A 22044-nucleotide genomic window follows, 5' to 3' on the forward strand; every position below is an offset into this window, starting at 1 on the left:
TTAAATTAATGCTTATTATAACTAGCACTTTAGCTTCAGATAGGTCAAATTTATGATAAAGTAGACCTTTGTTTTGTGTATATCTGTTGTTTACATCTATATTATGTGAATACTAAGGCCTATTATGTAATATGTGCAGCACATTTATGTCCATTTTATAGGACCATGATAAGAAAAAAATTATGAAATAGTGGAAATAGCACTGAACTAGAAGTCAGGAGACCTGGGTTCTAGTCTCTGCTCTGTCACAGTAATTTTAGGAACTAACTTAAATCGTCTAGATCTCCTCAGTCATAAAACAAGGAAGTTGTAACAAATGATTTCAGGTACTTCAGTTGTAAAATTCTATGACAAAATTTTTCGATCATTAGAGTGGATCATAGCTATTCTCTCTGCTTTCAGAATGTAACCTTCAAATACAATGTTTTTGCTATAAGAAAACTCAATCCACTTGATGATTTAATTTCCAGCAGGGGCAGTCTATAAAATTTTATTTGTATTTTCTGATTTATTTTGACTATAATTTAGAAAAATATTTTCTTTTCAATATAGGTTGTTTCTTGAATTTTAAAGTAGATTCTGGTTGTATTTTGAGTCGAATTTTGTTCCTGTGAAAATGCACCTCTCATTTATGATAACGAAAATTATGAAACTCAATGAGAAGTTAGTATTAAATTTACAAAGAATCACTTTATAACAAAATATTCAGGACTACATAATAAGAAATACCTACAAGTGAGTAGATACTTGTAGATACTTATTATGTCAAATGACAATCACTATTTAACCATTTAGCAGTTTTAGATTACAGATAATAAAAGGTATCTCTGAATATTTAAGTCTTAATGCTCACTTCACTTTAAGAAATTTCAAAGCCTGTTCCTTATTTTACACACTTAGGATTTGGATTTCACCAAAAGAAAAACCTCTTACATTTTCACTCCCCTATAATATTTATGAAACTTTAAAAAAAACAGAGTTAAGTCACCCCACATAAATATTTCAAAAAATCAGAGAATAAATTTTTCTTAAGGAAATCTTCCCTAAACAATTAAATATGAAAAAATACAAAGATCTGAGGTAAAAACAGTTTCAATATAATTTTAAAATGAAGGTACAAAAATGTGGACTGAAGAGTTAAAAGTATGTTCTTCAACATTCCACAAATATTAACCACTGCTGACGTCAGAGTTGCTAAGAGGAAATTGAGACATTGTCTTTTTTAACTCCTTATAACTCCAGTGTAACTGCTCAACTTCAGCCTTGTGTCGAATATGGGTCTGAGTGAGTTCTTGCAAAAGATGTTCATTAGTAGAAATCAAAGAACTGTAAAAAAATATATAATGTAAAGTGATTACTTGGTTTTTTTTCTGTAAAATGATGTGCTTAAAATAAAAATATATAAATTTCATCCAAAAGTTCTAAAACATTTCAAAATTACCGACCTTCCCCAGTCTTCATTCAGTATGCTTCAAAAATTAAAGGTTTAGCTAATTATTTTGCTTTCCAGAAACGATGTATTAATAGAGTCTTAAAAATGGAATAAATGAAAAAAATGGAATAAAAAGAACAAAACCATTTCACTCAGATCAACATTATTACTTCTGCAAAAATAAACCCACTCATCCAGAGACCAACAGAACTAATGGTCACATCTTATTAAAATCAACAAGCATTTGAATGCCTTTTCTTTATAAGGAATCACACAAATCCACTGGAAAGGTATTGTGATAGCAGCCACAGGATACAACAAGAACATGGTTAAATTAATACAAGGCCATTTAAGGAGGGAGAGAACACTATCAGCTGGAGGTGGGGTAGATAAAAAAAGGCACCATGGAGGAGATAGCCCTTGAGAGGAAGGCAAGGATTCTGAGAAGCAGAGATGGTTATCGAGTGAATTTCAGGCTTCAAGAAACAACTAATTTTCCTGGTTGGTTACAATGTAGACTACATGAAAGAACATAACCTGAAATAAGGCAAGGAAGAAAGACTGGAGCCAGATTGTGAAGGGTCTTAAAAGCCAGACTGAGGAGTCACTATTTTATAGTGCCCACAATTAGAAGCCACAGTTTTTGAGCAAGGAAATAATATGGTCAAATTTGTATCTTAGGATGGTGAAATGGTACAGTGAAAATTTCTATATTTGGATTTGGGTCACCTGGGCTTGAAATCTGTCTCTGTCACTAATTATATATATGAACTTAGGCAAGCCACTTAACTTCTCTGTCCCTCAATTGTCTCACCCATTCAATGAGGGGACTGGACTATAAGACCTCTAAGGTCACTTCTGACTCTAAATCTACGAGTTCATGGTTGGGACGGCTAAGTGGAAGATGGACTCAATACAGCTAATATGCCTAATTAAGTAGTCTAGGCCACAATTAGGCTAGTGACAGTGTGAATGGAGAGAAGCTAATGGAGGCAAAAGATACTGTGGTGGCAGAATTAACAGAACTTGACAACTAACTAGACATGGAGAGTAAGGGAAAGAGGAAAGTCAAGGACAACTCCAAGGTTATGAAGCTAGGTGCCTGGGAGGTGAGCACCCTCAACAGAAATAGGAAAGTCTGGGACAGCTAGGTGGCGCAGTGAGTAGAGCACTGGCCCTGGAGTCAGAAAGACCTGAGTTCAAATGTGGCCTCAGACACTTGACACACTTACTAGCTGTATGACTTTGGGCAAGTCACTTAGCCCCAATTGCCCTGTCCTCCCCCCTCCAAAAAGAAAAAAAAAAGAAATAGGAAAATCTGGGGGAGAAGCAAGTTTAAGGTAAGAGAATCAATTCTGTTTTGGGTGTATTGAGTTTATAATGCCAATTTCAGCCAGGACAAGATGTCTAGCATGAATTGGCAAAGCAAGACTACAGTTCAGGAGAGAAATTAGGCCCATAACTAATTCACCCATTACCCAATTGATGGGCATCCCTTCAGTTTTCAGTTCTTGCCACCACCAAAAGAGCTGCAATAAGTATTTTTATACTAATTGACCCTCTTCTTCTTTCTTTAATTTTTCTGGGGTCTAGACCTAGTAGTAGAATTGCTTGGTATGCACAGTTTAACAGCTTTTTGGGCATAGCTCCAAAATGTTTTCCAAAATTGTTGGACTAGTTCACAACTCCACCAACAGTTCATTAGTGTACCTATTTTCCAACAACCTCTGCAGCATTTACCATTTTCCTTTTTTGTCATCTTAGCTTATTTGATGGGCATGAGGTAGCATCTCAGAGTAGTTTTAATTTGCATTTCTCTAATTGTTAGTGATTTAGAGCATTTTTTGTATGACTATTGATAGCTGATATCTTCCTCTGAAAACTGTCCATTCACATCCTTTGACCAGTATCAACTGGTGAATTAAATGGCTCTTAGAAAAGTCCTTGGGGGGCGGAGCCAAGATGGCCGCATGAAAGCAGCGTCTTACCAGAGCTCTCTCACAAGGTCTGTCTGATACCCATAAAAAAGTGAATTTCAGCAGATTTGAGAGAGTCAGAAATCGAGAGCAGTCTGCGTGGGGCAAATTTCTGGGCTGGGAGAGTCTGAAAGGCTGAAGGCACGAATCTATAGGCTCGGAGAGGGCTCGGAGTGCGGCGTGCGGAGCTGCTCCAGACCAAAGCGGAAGCGGCTGGCCGGGAAATCCACGTGGGAGACAGGCTGGGAGAAAGCTGGGCGTCTGAAACTGGCGGAGATCCTCAGGCCACCCAACACAGGACAGCAGTCTGTGGAAGCCAGGAGAGGCAGCGCAACGCCACCGGCCATGAAACACCAACTCCTGACGCTTGCAGCCCAGAAACTCGGTTTCTCGAACTTCCGGGAGACATAATGGCCAGGTAAACAGCTCTAATCCCACCCCCTTCAACCAGAGAATTCCTCGGGAAAAATAAAAAAAAAAAACACGCTGGAACAGAGGAGAAAGAAGTGGGGCTTCTGTGGTCAAATACTACAAGTTCATTAGTTCCAGAGGGGCAGAGTCGGCAGGGGTCAACACCAGGAGCCCAGACATATTCTTGCTCCCCCAGGGGAAGTGCCAGACATCAGCTCAAGCAACAAACAGCTAAGACCATTGCTGAAAAGCAAGTGCTGGAGAGCACCCATAGGGAGTGAGACGCCAGGGAGCCAGACCCCTCCCCCACACCTCAGGAAACTGAAGGGTATAATTCTAGACTCACAATCCCCAGAATAAGCAAGCTGGGACAGAGAGCCCTGAGCCTCATAGACAGAAGCTTGTGGTAAAGCCAGGAAAAGGCAAAACAACAAACATGAAGAAGAACACAAAAAAACCGAGGACAATAGACTCTTTTTATGGAGACAGGCAGGATCAAAATACCAATATGGAAGAGGGAAGTAATGACACTATAGACGTGTATGATACCTCAAAAGGTAATGTGAACTGGTCTCCAACCCAAAAAGCATTGCTGGAACAGCTAAAGGAGGATTTTAAAAACCAAATGAGGGAGCTAAAAGAAAATTTGGAAAAAAATCCACTGATGAAATCAAGTCCCTAAAGAATAAGATTGGCGAAATGGCTATGGAGATTCAGAATCTAAAGAGAGAAAATGACACCCTGAGAGGTAAAATCAACCAAATGGAAAAGGAGACTCAAAAGCAAAATGAAAACACTAACTCATTAAAAATTAGAGTTGAACAAGTGGAAGCTAATGAATCTATGAGGCACCAAGAAGTAGTAAAGCAAAACGTTAAGATTGAAAAAATAGAAAAAAAATGTGAAATACCTGATTGGGAAAACAACCGACCTGGAAAATAGATCCAGGAGAGACAATTTAAGAGTTACTGGTCTACCAGAAATCCACGATGAAAAAAGGAGCCTTGACAGTATCTTCGAAGAAATTATCAAAGACAACTGCCCAGAGGTCCTAGAACCTGAGGGCAAAATAGTCATTGAAAGAATTCACCAATCACCCCCTGAAAGAGATCCCAAACTGAAAACACCAAGAAATATTATAGCCAAATTTCAGAACTATAAACTCAAGGAGAAAATACTGCAAGCAGCCAAAAAGCAGAAATTCACATATCGTGGAACCACAGTCAGGATCACGCAGGATCTCTCAGCTTCCACATTAAAAGACAGGAGAAATTGGGGTATGATATTCCAAAGGGCAAAGGAGCTGGGACTACAACCAAGGATCAACTACCCAGCAAAACTAAGCATAATTTTTCGGGCAAGGAGATGGACATTCAATGAAATAAGGGAATTCCAGACCTTCCTGGTGAAAAGGCCAGAACTCAATGGAAAATTGGATCTCCAAATACAAAACTCAAGAGAGACATAAAAAGGTAACCAGGGGGAAAAACCCCACAAACCTTATTAACCAATAAGGGCAGGTTATTTGCATCTCTATGTGGGATTATATCATCTTATGTATGTTTTATATATATACATATATATGTCAGTCTTGAGAATGGCACAGCTACTATGACAATTGAAAGGGATATGCATAGGTTGTGAAAGCCTGTATAAATTAACTGATGTAAAGATAAAAAATATAAGTAAGAGATATAAAGGGAGGGCTATGAGAGAAGAGGTAAGGAGGTAGTAAAAAAGGGTAAATTACACCAAATGAAGTGGCACAAAAACATATTATAGTAGAGGGAAAGAAGGGAGGGAGAAGAGCAGTATTTGAGCTTTACTGCCATCTGAGCTAGTTCAAGAAGGGAATAACATACCCCGATAAGTTTAGAAATCTAACTTGTCCTACAGGAAGTAGGAGGGGAAGGGGGGAAAAAGGGAGGAGGGTGGTCAGAAGGGAGGGGAGAAGTAGCAAGTGGGAAACGGTAAGATAAGGGAGGGGAATAAAGAGGGAGGGTAAATTGAGGAAGGCGGTGGTCAAAAGCAAACCTTTGTTGAGGAGGAGAAGGGGAAAGGGAGAAATAAAAGCATAAACGGAGAACTGGGATGGAGAAAAAGACACAGATAGAAATCATAACTCTGAACGTGAAGGGGATGAACACTCTCATAAAACAGAAGCAGATAGCAGAATGGATTAAAAACCATAATCCTACAATATGCTGTTTACAAGAAACGCATTTGAAACAGGGGGATACACATAGGGTAAAGGTAAAAGGCTGGAGTAAAATATATTGTGCCTCAGCTAAAGTTAAAAAAGCAGGTGTAGCAATCCTAATCTCAGACAAAGCAAAAGTAAAGATAGATTTAATTAAAAGAGATAAGGAAGGACACTACATCCTCCTAAAAGGCTCCATAAACAATGAAGCAATATCATTGCTTAACATATATGCACCAAGTGGTAAGGCATACAAATTCTTAGAGGAGAGGTTAAGGGAGTTACAGGAAGAAATAGACAGCAAAACTATAATATTGGGAGACCTCAACCTCCCCCTTTCTGAACTTGATAAATCTAACCTCAAAATAAATAAGAAAAAAGTTAAGGAGGTAAACAGAATTTTAGAAAAGGCACATATGATAGACCTCTGGAGAAAACTGAATGGGGATAAAAAGGAATATACTTTCTTCTCAAAAGTACATGGCACATACTCAAAAATTGACCATGTACTAGGGCATCAAAACCTCACAATCCAGTGCAGAAAGGCAGAAGTAGTAGAACCATCCATTTCAGATCATGATGCAATAAGAATTATTTGTAATAAAGAACCATGGAAAAATAAGCTAAAAGCTAATTGGAAACTAAATAATTTAATTCTAAAGAATGAGTGGGCCAAAGAACAAATCAGAGAAACAATTACTAACTTCATTCAAGAGAATGACAATAATGAAACAACATACCAAAACTTATGGGATGCAGCAAAGGCAGTTCTTAGGGGAAGTTTTATATCCCTAAATGCTTACATGAATAAAATAGGGAAAAAGGAGATCAATGATCTGGGCATACAGCTGAAAAAGCTAGAAAAAGAGCAAACTGAAAACCCCCAATTAAATACCAAATTATAAATAATGAAAATCAAAGGAGAGATTAATAAAATTGAAACCAAGAAAACTATTGAATTAATAAATAAAACAAAGAGCTGGTTTTTTGAAAAAAAAAAAAAACCAATAAAATTGATAAACCTTTGGCCAATTTGATTTAAAAAAAGAAAGAAGAAAATCAAATTACCAGTATCAAAAATGAAAAGGGTGAGGTCACCTCTAATGAAGAGGAAATCAAAACAATAATTAGGAATTATTTTGCCCAACTGTATGCCCATAAATTTGACAACCTTGGAGATATGGATGAATATCTACAAAAACATAAACTGCCCAGGTTAACAGAAAAGGAAGTAAAATTTCTTAATAACTCCATCTCAGAAAAAGAAATTGAGCATGCCATCAATGAACTCCCTAGGAAAAAATCTCCAGGGCCAGATGGTTTTACATTTGAATTCTCTCAAACATTTAAAGAACAACTAATTCCAATACTTTGTAGACTATTTGGGAAAACAGGTGAAGAAGGACTCCTACCAAATTCTTTTTATGACACAAATATGGTACTAATACCCAAACCAGGTAGAGTCAAAACAGAGAAAGAAAATTTCTCTAAAGACCAATTTCTCTAATGAATATTGATGCAAAAATTTTAAATAAAATATTAGCAAAAAGATTGCAGCAACTCATCATGAGAATAATACACTATGACCAGGTAGGATTTATTCGAGGAATGCAAGGCTGGTTCAATATTAGGAAAACTATTAGCATAATTAACCATATCAACAACAAAACTAGCAGAAACCATATGATCATCTCAATAGATGCAGAAAAAGCCTTTGACAAAGTACAACACCCATTCCTATTAAAAACACTACAAAGCATAGGAATAAAGGGAACCTTCCTTAAAATTATAAATAGCATCTACCTAAAACCATCGACAAGCATTATTTGTAATGGGGATAAGCTAGATGCATTCCCAATAAGATCAGGGGTGAAACAAGGATGTCCATTATCACCCCTATTATTCAATTTGGTACTAGAAACTTTAGCTGTAGCAATAAGAGAAGAAAAAGAAATTGAAGGAATTAGAATAGGAAAAGAAGAAACTAAATTATCACTTTTTGCAGATGATATGATGATTTATTTAGAGAATCCTAGTGAATCAAGTAAAAAACTACTTGAAACAATAAACAACTTCAGCAAAGTTGCAGGATATAAAATAAACCCACATAAATCCTCAGCATTCCTATACATTACTGACAAATCCCAACAGCAAGAGATAGAAAGAGAAATTCCATTCAAAGTTATTGTTGACACTATAAAATATTTGGGAGTCTATTTGTCAAGACAAACCCAGGGCCTATATGAACATAATTATGACACACTTTTCACGCAAATAAAGGCAGATCTAAATAAATGGAAAATATCAGTTGCTCATGGTTAGGCTGAGCTAATATAATAAAAATGACAATTTTACCTAAATTAATCTATCTATTCAGTGCCATACCAATCGAACTACCAAAAGATTATTTTACCGAGCTGGACAAAATAATAACAAAATTCATCTGGAAAAACAAGAGCTCTAGAATATCTAGGGTATTAATGAAAAGAAATGCTAGAGAAGGTGGCCTAGTCATACCAGATTTAAACTGTACTACAGAGCAGCAGTCATCAAAACTACCTGGAACTGGCTAAGAAACAGGGGTGTGGATCAATGGAATAGATAGGTACACAAGATGGAGAAGTCAACAACTATAGCAATCTACTCTTTGATAAACCCAAAGAGGCCAGCTTCTGGGCCAAGAACTCACTATTTCACAAAAAGTGCTGGGAAAATTGGAAAATGGTAGGGCAGAAACTGGGCATAGACCAATATCTTACACCATATACCAGAATAAAGTCAAAATGGGTTCATGATATAGGAGTAAAGGCTGATACTATAAGTAATTTGGGAGAGCAAGGAATAGTTTACTTATCAGATTTATGGAAAAGAAAAGAATTCATGACCCAACAAGAGATAGAGAGCATTACAAAATGCAAAATAGATAATTTTGATTATGTTAAATTGAAAGGTTTTTGTACAAAAAAAAGCCAATGCAACAAAAATTAGGAGGGAAGCAGAAAATTGGGAGAAAATCTTTGCAACTAGTATCTCTGATAAAGGTGTCGTTTCTAAAATATACAGGGAACTGAGTCAAATATATAGGAATACAAGCCATTCCCCAATTGAGAAATGGTCAAAGGATATGAACAGGCAGTTTTCAGAGGAAGAAATTAAAGCTATCTATAGGCATATGAAAAAATGCTCTGGATCACTACTGATTAGAGAAATGCAAATCAAAACAACTCTTAGATACCACATCTCTCCTGTAAGATTGGCTAAAATAACAAAGCAGGAGGATGATAAATGCTGGAGAGGATGTGGGAAAATTGGAACATTTTTACATTGCTGGTGGAGTTGTGAGATGATCCAGCCACTTTGGAACTATGCCAAAAGGGCCATAGGAATGTTCATACCCTTTGACCCAGCAATACCACTTCTAGGGTTGTATCCCAAAGAAATCACACAAAAGGGAAAGGGACCCATATGTACAAGGATATTTATAGCGGCTCTCTTTGTGGTAGCCAAGAATTGGAAATCAAAGGGATGCCCATCAATTGGGGAATGGCTGAACAAGCTGTGGTATATGAATGTAATGGAATACTATTGGGCCATAAGAAATGGGGATGATATGGACTTCGTAACAACCTGGAAAAACCTACACAACATAATGCTGAGTGAGCGGAGCAGAGCCAGGAGAACATTGTACACAACCACAGATATATGGATTCCGTGAGGACCAACCCGGACAGACTTCGCTCTTCTCAGCAACGCAAGGTGCAAGGACAACTCCAGGGGACTCATGATGGAGAATGCTATCTTCATCCAGAGAAAGAACTGTGAAGTTTGAATGCAGATTGAGGCACACTACATGCTTTCATTTTTTCTTCTCTTTTGTTTTTGTTTTTGGGTTTTTTTTTTTTGGTTCTGTCTCTTCTTTCTCATGATTCATTCCATTGGTCATAATTCTTCTCCACAACTTGACTAGTGTATCAATTAATTCAATGCGAAGTTATACATGGTAGTTATGTGAGATTCCATGCCATCTTGGGGAGGGAGGTGGGAGGGAGGGGAGAAAATCTGGAACTCAAAATTATGTAGAACCGTGTGTGGTAAACTAAAAATAAAAAAAAATATTAAAAAAAAAAAGTCCTTTATGACAGAGCCAAGATGGCGGCTGGAAAGCAGGGACTTGCGTGAGCTCCCTGCCAAGTCCCTACAAAAACCTATAAAAAATGGCTCTGAACAAATTCTAGAACTTGCTGAACCCACAAAATAGCAGAGGGAAGCAGGGCTCCAGCCCAGTACAGCTGGATAGTCTCTGGGTAAGGTTTATCACGCACAGAGCTGGGAGCTGAGCGGAGCAGAGCGCAGCGGGGGCAGCAGCAGGGTCAACCAGACCGGGAGCCGGGCGGCGCAGGCCCTAGCGCCCTGAATCAGTGAGCTGTGGTAGTTACCAGACTTCTCAACCCACCAACACCAAAGACAACAAAGAAGAACTGCAGAACCCATGAAATAGCGGAGGGAAGCAGGGGTCCAGCCTGGGACAGCCTGGATGGTCTCTGGGTAAGGTCTACCGCATGCGCATGGAGCTGAGAGTGGAGCAGAGCAGAGCAGAGCCCAGCATGGGTGGCGGCAGGACCAACCAGACTGGGAGTCGGGCGGCGTGGGCCCTAGCGCCCTGAATCAGTGAGCTGTGGCAGTTACCAGATTTCTCAACCCACAAACACCAAAGACAACAGAGAATGTTAGTGGGAAAAACTGCAGGAGTGGAAGGAGTTCGCGGTTCAGCCATTGCGCTAGGGGCAGCAGAGGTGGCATAGCTACAGAACTACAGCTGCAGTTGCTTCCAGCCCAAGCCCCACCTGGTGGGAGGAATTAAGTGGCTGATCAGAGCAGGAGTGCAGAGCCTGCTGATCTGAGTGCAGTCCGGGTTGGGGGTTCTTGGGGAAGGAGGAGTGCTGGTGTGGCAGAGCTGGCTGTAATAGCTCTGAAAACAACAGCGCATCCCCTCAAGCTTGGAACACAGTACTCTTTACTCTCCAAGCAGCCACACCCTGCCGAAAAACTTAAGGGTCAAGTAAGTTGGCTGGGAACATGGCCAGGCAGCGAAAACGCACTCAGATTCAATCTCAGACCTTGGAATCTTTCTTTGGAGACAAAGAAGACCAAAACATACAGACAGAAGAAGTCAACAAAGTCAAAGAGCCTACAACAAAATCCTCCAAGAAAAACTTGAACTGGTCTCAGGCCATGGAAGAGCTCAAAAAGGATTTGGAAAAGCAAGTTAGAGAAGTAGAGGAAAAATTGGGAAGACAAATGAGAAGGATGCAAGAAAACCATGAAAAACAAGTCAATGACTAGCTAAAAGAGACTCAAAAAAATACTGAAGAAAACAACACCTTAAAAAACAGACTAACTCAAATGGCAAAAGAGCTCCAAAACGCCAATGAGGACAAGAATGCCTTGAAAGGCAGAATTAGCCAAATGGAAAAGGAGGTCCAAAAGACCACTGAAGAAAATATTACCTTAAAAATTAGACTGGAGCAAGTGGAAGCTAGCGACTTTATGAGAAACCAAGATACTATAAAACAGAACCAAAGGAATGAAAAAATGGAAGACAATGTGAAATATCTCATTGGAAAAACCACTGACCTGGAAAATAGATCCAGGAGAGATAATTTAAAAATTATTGGACTACCTGAAAGCCATGATCAAAAAGAGCCTAGATATCATCTTTCAAGAAATTATCAAGGAGAACTGCCCTCATATTCTAGAGCCACAGGGCAAAATAGATATGGAAAGAATCCACAGATTACCTCCTCAAAATAGGTCCCAAAAAGAAAACTCCTAGGAATATTGTCACCAAATTCCCGATTTCCCAGATCAAGGAGAAAATACTGCAAGCAACCAGAAAGAAACAATTTGAGTATTGTGGAAACACAATCAGAATACCCAAGATCTAGCAGCTTCTACATTAAGAGATCAAAGGGCTTGGAATATGATATTCTGAAGGTCAATAGAGCTAGGATTAAAACCAAGAATCACCTACCCAGCAAAACTGAGTATCATGCTCCAAGGCAAAATATGGACTTTCAATAAAATAGAGGACTTTCAAGCTTTCTCAGTGAGAAGACCAGAGCTGAATAGAAAATTTGACTTTCAAACACAAGAATCAAGAGAAGCATGAAAAGGTAATCAAGAAAAAGAACAAGAAAAAGAAATTGCAAGGGACTTACTAAAGTTGAACTGTTTTGTTTACATTCCTACATGGAAAGATGATGTGTATGATTCATCAGACCTCAGTATTAGGGTAGCTGAGGGGAATATGCATATATGTGTGTGTATGTGTGTGTGTGTGTGTGTGTCTATGTATGTATGTATATATATATATATATATATATATATATATATATATATATATATATATATATGGACAGAGGGCACAGGGTGAGTTGGATATGAAGGGATGATATCTAAAAAAAATAAAATCAAATTAAGGGATGAGAGAGGAATATATCAAGAGAGGGAGAAAAGGAGAGACAGAATGGGATAAATTATCTCACATATAAGTGGCAAGAAAAAGCAGTTCTGTAGGAAGGGAAGAGGAGGCAGGTGAGGGGGAATGAGTGAATCTTGCTCTCATCAGATTTGACCTAAGGAGGGAATACCATACACACACTCAATTGGGTATCTTACCCCACGGGAAAGAAGGAGGAAGAAGATAAAAAAGGGGGGATGACAGAAGATAGGGCAGACGGGGGAGAAGGTAATCAAAAACAAACACTTTCAAAAAGGGACAGGGTCAAGGGAGAAAATCAGATAAAGGGGGATAGGTTAGGAAAGAGCAAAATATAGTTAGTCTTTCACAACATGAGTATTGTGGAAGGGTTTTACATAATGATATGCATGTGGCCTAGGTTGAATTGCTTGACTTCTTAGGGAGAGTGGGTGGGAAGAGAAGATGGGAGAGAATCTGGAATTCAAAGTTTTAAAAACAGATGTTCAAAGACAAAAAAAAAAATGTTTTGCATGCAACTAGAAAATAAGATACACAGGCAATGGAGCAGAGAAATTTATCTTGCCCTACAAGAAAGGAAGGAAAAAAGGAGATGGGAGGGGAGTGGGGTGACAGAAGGGAGGACTGACTGGGGAACGGGGCAACCAGAATATACACCATCTTGGAGTGGGGAGTGGGGTAGAAACGGGGAGAAAATTTGTAATTCAAACTCTTGTGAAAATCAGTGCTGAAAACTAAATATATTAAATAAATTAAATAAATTTTTTTAAAAAAAGAAAAGTCCTTTATGTCTGAGTAGTATTATACTATCTATGTGATTTCACACATAACCTTCACAACAGGCTTACTTCATTTCCTATTTACCCTAGTCATTTCTCACCTGACAAAATCTCACTTTTTCCCTTTACAACAAACAAATCAATCATTTTTAACCTTCAATTCCTACATAGTTGTGATCTGGCTTCCAAATGTGAGCTGGACTACACAAGTGTAGGCTGAGAATGATGGGAATGCTACATTTTCCTTCCAAATTCTTTGAGACTTCTAACAGCAGCATTCCCATCTTTGGCCTGAGGATGGAAGAAGGATGGGCAGAGGGAAGGAGGAAATTTATATCCAAGACTTGTAACAGCTACCACTGCAAAAAAGGCATGCATACTCCAAGAACAAGCATGTACCTGTACTATTTCCAACTCAGAGAAATTCTTCCAATAATTCTTCCCCCTGATCTCTAATGTCCCATCCTTCAGAGTGTCTCCTATTATCCATTCCTATTCTAAACTTTACTCAGTCTACCCCCTCAAACACACCTCTTGTCAAACTCCTCTTTAGAGCCTTAGGTTTTTCTTTGGCATACTGTTCTTCTGATTTACAACCCAAGGTCTGTTCATTATTTCATTATTTTTAAAAATTGAGCCACCACAGGATTGGCAAAAATACTTTATTCTGGATATGGAATAATTTTAATAGCAGGAAACAAAAAGAATAAACAAGCATTTTTCTGGTTGAAGAAATAACAACAAAATATTCCAAGTATCAGCAATAGGAATGGAGTTGTTCAATCTCTGCGTGAATAATCTAGAAAATTCCTCATATTCATAGCTTTCTATTCATGAGAGTGAGCTCCAGTTTTAGTTCCCTTCCCTAAGAACCTCAGTTCTCTTTATGAATCTCTAGTAAGTGTGCTAGTGTGGATAATTGTGAGTGTGTATATGGGGATGTAGAAAATGCAATAGGATAATAACAATTCACCACATCCCTCCTTTGACTTCTTGACATTCCTTTAACCTTCTGTTATTGTACTTCCCTACCCTAAGTTAGCCAATTGCCCTTCTCTCTCCAACCCTCTGCTACCACACTTCATAGTACATAATGTTAAAATTGAAAGGAACTTAAGACATCATAATTGTAGATCTGAAAGGACTTTAAGTGATCAGATTCATTTCATAGATGAAAATCTGAGGCTCAGAGAGTTTAAGTAAATATTAGCTAGCCAGTGAGTCCCAGGACCAGGATGAGAATACAGATCTCCCAGTCCACTGCCCTCTTCACAATGTCATAAAACCTCTAAACGCTCTCCCTCATATGATTTTTAAGTAGTAACATCTTAAAATCATACACTCCTGGCAATAATGTACCTGTGACTTTCCTGAAGCATCTCCGTCAGTTCCTGAATCTTGGCATAGTGTTCAAGATGTTCCTTTAAGTTATCTACTTCACTGGACAACTCCTGATTACTGTTCTGAAGTTCTAAAATAGAAATGAAATATCTTTAGTATTAAGTTTTGTCATTTGTTTCTATAAAATTGTGAATTTAAACTTAATTTTTAGAATTTGGCAATAGTTGTACTCCAAAAAAGAAAATGTAATTTGAAAAAAAAAATAAAATAAATTTTTGTACATGTAAGTCATAAAGTTAACTAAAAATAAATTTGTAATTAAACTTGCTTATTAGATCAATTTAACAAACAACATCTATCTGTGCTTGTTAGAAAACATGACCTAGATAGAAGGAGATATTACAGTAAAATTTGAAGAACATGGAACATATTACTTATCAGACTTATGGGCAGATGAATGATTTATGAATAAACAAGTGACAGAGAGCAGAGTGAGGTACAAAATGGATAATTTCAATTATGTTAAATTAAAAAGGTTTTATACAAATAAAACAAATATAGCCAAGATTAGAAGGAGAGCAGAAAATTGAGAAAACATTTTTATAGACAGTTTCTCAGATAAAGGTCTCACCCCCCATATTTGTGTCTAATGGTAGCTATCTCTAGAGTGGGGGAACTGGGGAGGAAAGAAAAAAAATCTACAAGATAATTTTATTATATATTTAAAAGAAATAGCAAGTTGTACATAATAGATTTGCAGTTTCATGTGCAATTATCTTCATTATGCTATGTTATGGAAATGCTTATTTTATTCTATAAATTAAAAATAAAGATTTAAAAAAGGCAAGAGTGTCACCTACGATAACCCTTGAAAAATAAGAGATATAAAGTTACGGTATTTTTAATCCAGAGGATTCATGAGATATATACAGTATCACCAGCTATATACTGCCAGTACCTCAATCCCTCTATAGTTTCCTAGTGTATTATCTCTGCTCTGGTTTCACTCTCCTCCCTTTAAAATTTTAACTCTATTCAATTCAATAACCATTTATTAAGTACCTATTATGGCCCAAGCACAGTGCTAAGCTGGTGATTTAAAGATAAACCCTTCCTCCCCCCAAACAGTCCTTAACTTCAACAAGTTTGCATTCTACTTAAAGTTAATGACTTCCATTATTCATTATCTTCCACCCTTATTACTATACTTTAACCTCCAGCCCCTGATGCTTTCAGTGGACATGTCCTGACAGTCTTCCCAATCCTGCCCCACCCCCAAACTTACTCTGCTCCACTGCAATTTCATGTTACCTAATTGATTCGTGGCATACATTTCTGTGTGGCAGTTCTTTTATTTTTCCCTCACTGATTTTCTAACCTGATCCCTGCAGCAAATCTAAATGTTCTCAAACTCCTCCTCCCATATCTATGCGCCCTTGCTCTCAGCAAATGACCTTGATTCCTACTTTGCTGTATTAAGTTGAGACTCTCCATAGTTCCCTTCATCTACTCCACACCTAGAAATCCCTCAATATTTTAGCCCATCTCTAACTTTTCTGCTTATAGTCTCAGAGAGATGGTCCTTCCTGTTAAAGTCAATGTTAATCCAGTCAAATTCTCTCAACCCTCTTCTCTTCCTGGAGCTCAAGGTATAATTAATAATCTACATAATAATGTGTAAACAATGACATGATGACTAATAGCTTTATCTTTTTCAATCACCTTCAGTCTCTCACTATCTATTGGATCCAGGATCCTACAAACGTACTCACAAGTACCCCATTCTTGTTAAAAATCTTCACTTGTTCTACGATCCCCTCAAACTATTTTGTCTTCCTTTTACTAACAAACTCAAAGAAAAAAATTGTTTGTACTCACTGCCTCCAACATCCTTACCACTCAATCACTCATCAACTCTCAGCCATATAGTTTCTGAATCCATCCACTGTACTGAAACTCTTCTTCCAAAGATTACCTGGATTCGCACCCCACCCCCACGCCCCACCTCCATTTTGGCAAAAGCTCTCAGAGAGCTCTGCTGGCAAAGTCTCTGAAAACCCAAGGTTATGATTGGGGTAACAGAGCAATACTTTATTACAAGTTCCAACTAGTAATATTCCTCTAAAAGTAAAATTTCACAGCAATAACAAATAAAATTATAAAAAGAAAGGGTATGACCAAAAAGATATTTTTAATCCATGAATTTTACTTTGCTTCAAAATCAACCACTCAAGTTTAACTTCACTCCACTTGAATTGTTTATTAACAGTTCAATTTAATATTGGCTGTGTGCCCTCTATGTGCAAAGCATTAGGTGCTAGGGAAAAAGAAACAAGACCAAAACAGTCCCTGTCCTCAAAAAGTCTATATTCAAATGCAAAGAGTAGGGGAGGGGAGAGGAATATTCAATTTTTACCCAGCTAAGTAAATATAAAGTAACCTTAAAAAAGAGAGAATATTAGGTTGGTGGTGGTGATGGGAACTAAAGAATTCCCCATGGAGGAAGTAGCATTTGAGTTATAAGAAGTGGAAATATGAGCAGACAATTGCACAAGTATAAGAGATGGCCTGTGTGAATGCACAGAGGTAGAAGATGAAATGTTGAGTTCATTCTGGCTAGAATGCAGGGTGTGCATGGCAAGGAGTACAGTCAGATAAGGGTGGAAAGGAAGATTTTCATCTATAAGAGGGATTCAAGGGGAGATTTTGGGAATTTATAAGAAGTGAGTTTTTCATACTGAGCAAGGTGAAGTTTACAATCAAAGTTAATATCTCTGAAGGGAGAGGAAGAAGCATGGTAAGCTGAATAGAGAGACAGCTTTAGAACCGGGAAGGGTTCAAGTCCTACCTTTAACATGTAATGGCTATGGGATCTTGAGCAACTCTCCCCTAACCCCCAAGTGCTTTAGGAAATTCTCTAAGATTACAGGCTGCCAAGAAAATAGAGGGAGTTCCTTCACCTAGAAGTTCTTTCTACCAATGAAATTACAAGTACAGTCCCTTTCCCTATTCCTATTCCTATCTCTGAATACTTCGAATACGACCTATTAAAGAAAAGGCAACATGCTTTCGTAAAGTAGAAATAACACCTGATAATCTACCAATCACAATTGAGGAAGCATGGAAAAAAGTGTATAACTGTAACTTTAAAAATCTGTCAGGTTATGTACGCCTTGTATAAAAATATACTAGTTTTTTTTTAATTAATAAGTTCTATTAGCACAAGGCCATTTTGTGAGTTAGTGCTTAGGAAACAAGTCCCCATTGTGTTTTAAATAAATAATTCTTACAGAAATTAAACTATAGACATGAGAGTGGGGAAAAAAATTAGAAGCATTACTTTAGTCAGCAAATGAACCCAACATAGTTGGGATTAAGTTGAACTTGGCAGGTGTGAAATGGAGAAGTTATGAAATATGCCCTTCCCAATAAACATAGGAAATATGGTAGAAATGGTAACAGCAGCTGGTTGCTATGACAATGGAAACAAATTTTGATCTTCATAGAGGACATATTCACTGGATTAAGGGAGAAACAAAAAGTGATTTTCTTCCTTAATGAATAGCAGTTTGAGGGTTTAAGTAGTTGGAAGAAAAGATCTTTTTATACCAATACTTATAAGAGGAAAAAACAGCATTATCATTTTTTTTAAAAAACCCACTAATCAAGGGATCTACAAAGCTCCAAAGGTAAGCCTTGATGGGTTCATGGCTCATAAAAAGTTGGGGCAGAAACTCCAGGCAGAAGAAATGATCATGACCAGAAGAGCTACTATTGTAAGCTATACTATAATTTGGGGAGTATATCAGAGGAATTATTTAGACTAATATATATATTTTAGATTAATATATTCTGATTAGAAATCATTTAATCTTAGAAGCTGGAAGGCACCTTAGAAATCTAGGTTAACCCATATTTCATAAATAAAAGAAACCATGGTCCAGAGATGTATGGTAAATTATTTGTCACTTTAGCCAAAGCCAGAACTAGAACTGAAGTCTTGACTTTGTCCTTGCTTTTATCACAACCAATTTTTTGCTGCAAATGACAACTCAAATGCATCTTCTAAGAACTACTTAAACTATATAGTTATATTCTGATAACAAAAAAAATCTGGGTAAACATTAAAAATAGATTCAACTAAGAAATAATATCTCTCAGGATTTCAATTACATGTACCCTAAGATTCAGTAGCCTGAAGAGTGTAACTACTGTAAATGAAAACATTATCTAGTTCTGAATACACATTAAACGAAATTACATTACATGGGATAATTAGTTCCAAAGGAAGGATATCAATGTTATAAATTGATAATCTGCTAAACAGTGTTACAGTAAAATTTTATGATTTTTTGGATTTGGTTATACTGTATGGGGCAACTTCCAGTTAAAATGGGAACATGAAAAGTTGTAGGAGCCCAGCTCTCCCACCTTCACCCCAACAGATATCTGAAAAGGGCTCCCAAAAGACCAATGGTAAGACAACTGAAATTTAACAGATGCAACCTCTCCCCTCTCTTCTCACTTCTCTGGCCAGAGTTTATCTCTGTGAATACTTTATTTAACAAAACAGAGAAAGAGTGCATCAATGAACTAGATATATAGCTAAACACACACACACAAACACACCCACACACATTCCATAAAACACAAAAACAAACCAAAAAGTCATGAAAAGCAACAAATCAAACAACCTCAACTAACTATATATAAAAACAAATATCAAATGAGAAATTCAAATGAGAAATATAAAGCTGAACCTGGCTAAAATCTATTGGAATGCTAAATAAAACTAAAAAGCTAGTGGGTTTTTTTTGGTTGGCGGGGGGTAGTTATAGACAAACCACTTGTTAATCTGACTTTTTTTAAAAGAGCAAAAAACCAAATCAAATTGCCAAAATAAAAAGAAACAAAGAACTCTTAAATGAAGAAGCAATAAAGGAAATCATCAAAAAATGTGTTGCCCAATTAATTATATGCCACTAGAAATCAATTTAGTAAAATGGATGAATATTTACAAATACATGCAGTGCCCAAATGATCAGAAAAATAATTTAAATAACCTAAATCTTAGAAATAAATTGAACAAGCCATAAATTAATCCACAAAGTAAAAAAAAAAGGAACAGATGGACTTAAAATTCTAATTAACATTCTAGGAAAAATTAATTATATGAGTACATAAATTATTTGCAACAACAGTGAAAGATCCAGGTCCAGGGCAGAGAAGAGTGCTTGAGGTTACTCATAGACCAAAGCACAGGCCAGGAAAGAAGTAAACAGCTCTCCTTGGATTATAGCACCTCAGAAGAACTGAAAGGTTACAGGTACCTATAAGTAGCTCTGAAAACATCTGCACAAAAACCCCAAAGCTTGGGATAGAGCACTCTCCACCCTGGAAGCCGAGTCATACCTTGGCAAAGAGCTCAAAAGTCAAGTAATTGCCTGGGAAAATGAGCAGACAGCAGAAAAGAACTCAGACTACAGAATCTTACTTTAGTGACAAGGAAGATCAAAACATACACTCAGAAGAAGACAACAAAGTCAAAGATCCTACATCCAAAACCTCCAAGAAAAACATGAATTGGTCACAGGCCATGGAAGAGATTGAAAAGGATTTTGAAAATCAAGTAAGAGAAGTAGAAGAAAAATTGGGAAAAGAAATGAGTGATGCAAGAAAATCATGAAAAATGAATCAACAGCTTCCTAAAAGAGACCCAAAAAATACTGAAGAAAATAAGACCTTAAAAATAGACTAACCTAAATGGCAAAAGAGTCCAAAAAGTCAGTGAGGAGAAGATTGCCTTAAAAAGCAGAAATGGCCAAATGGAAAAGGAGGTCCAAAAGCTCACTGAAGAAAATAATTCCTTAAAAATTAGAATGGAGCAAATGGAAACTAACGACTTTATGAGAAATCAAGAAATTATAAAACAGAACCAAAAGAATGAAAAAAATGGAAGACAACATGAAATATCTAATTAGAAAAACCACTGACCCGGAAAATAGATCCAGGAGAGATAATTAAAAATTATTGGACTATCTGAAAGCCACGATCAAAAAAAAAAAAAAACCCTAAACATCACCTTTCAAGAAATTTCAAGGAAAACTGCCCTGATATTCTAGAACCAGAGGGTAAAATAGAAACTGAAAGAATCTACAAATAGCCTCTTGAAAAAGATCCCAAAAGGAAAACTCCTAGGAATATTGTAGCCAAATTCTAGAGTTCCTAGGTCAAGGAGAAAATATTGTAAGCAGCCAGAAAGAAACAATTCAAGTACTGTGGAAACACAATCAGGATAACACAAGATCTAGCAGCTTCCACATTAAGGAATTGAAGGGTTTGACATACGATATTCTGGAGGTCAAAGGAGCTAGGATTAAATCAAGTATCACCTACCCAGCAAAACTGAGTACAATACTTCAGGGGAAAAATAGACATTCAATGAAATAGAATACCTTCAAATACTCTTGATGAAAAGACCAAAGCTGAATAGAAAATTTGACTTGCAAATATAAGAATCAAGAAAAGCATGAAAAGGTAAACAGGAAAGAGAAATCATAAGGTACTTATTAAAGTTGAACTGTTTACATTCCTACATGGAAAGACAATATCTGTAACTCATGAGACCTTTCTCAGTATTAGGGTAGTTGAAGGGAATATACATACATATACATACATAAATATATATACATACATACATATATATACATATATATACATATATATATGTATATATATAGACTGAGGGCACAGGATGAGTTGAATATGAAGGGTTGATATCTTAAAAATAAAATTAAGGAGTGAGAGAGGAATATATTGAGAGAAGGAGAAAGGAAGAGATAGAATGGAGTGAATTATCTCACATAAAAGAGGCAAGAAAAAACTTATAATGGAGGGGAAGAGTGGGGAGGTGAAAGGGAATGAGTGAATCTTATTCTCAATCAGATTTGGCTTAAGGAGGGAATAACATACACACTCAATTGGATATCTTACCTTATATGAAAGACAGGGGGAAAGGGCTAAAGGGGGGGATGACAGAAGGGAGGGCAGACTGGGGGAGGGGTAGTCAGAAGCAAAGAGTTTTGTAAAGGACAAGGTCAAAGGAGAAAATACAGTAAGTGGGAGGCAGGACAGGATGGAGGGAAATATAGTTAGTCTTTCACAACATGACTATTATGGAAGTGTTTTGCATAATGACACACGTATAACCTATACTTAATTGCTTGCCTTCTCAATGAGGGTGGGTAGGGAGGGAAGAAGAGAGAGAATCCAGAATTCAAAGTTTTAAAAACAAATGTTTTTAAATTGTTTTTACATGCAACTGGGAAATAAAATATACAGACAATGGGGTACAGAAATCTCTCTTGCCCTACAAGAAAGTAAGGGAGAAGAGGATGGGGGGAGAA

At 37.1% G+C, this 22044-nt stretch overlaps 1 protein-coding gene across 1 annotated transcript in view; it reads right to left on the reverse strand.

Moving 5' to 3' along the window:
* Nucleotides 1-1169: 1169 nt before the first annotated feature.
* CEP72 (centrosomal protein 72) overlaps nt 1170-22044 on the reverse strand; it is a 67278-nt gene continuing 46403 nt past the window's right edge. The window contains exons 8-9 of the mRNA XM_036745734.1: nt 14657-14768; nt 1170-1326 (exon numbers count right to left, since the gene is read on the reverse strand). Of these exons, the coding sequence (XP_036601629.1) occupies nt 1170-1326; nt 14657-14768 (269 nt within the window). The remainder of the gene's footprint in view (nt 1327-14656; nt 14769-22044) is intronic.

Source organism: Trichosurus vulpecula, chromosome 1 (genome assembly GCF_011100635.1).
Source record: "Trichosurus vulpecula isolate mTriVul1 chromosome 1, mTriVul1.pri, whole genome shotgun sequence".
Taxonomy (NCBI): domain Eukaryota; kingdom Metazoa; phylum Chordata; class Mammalia; order Diprotodontia; family Phalangeridae; genus Trichosurus; species Trichosurus vulpecula.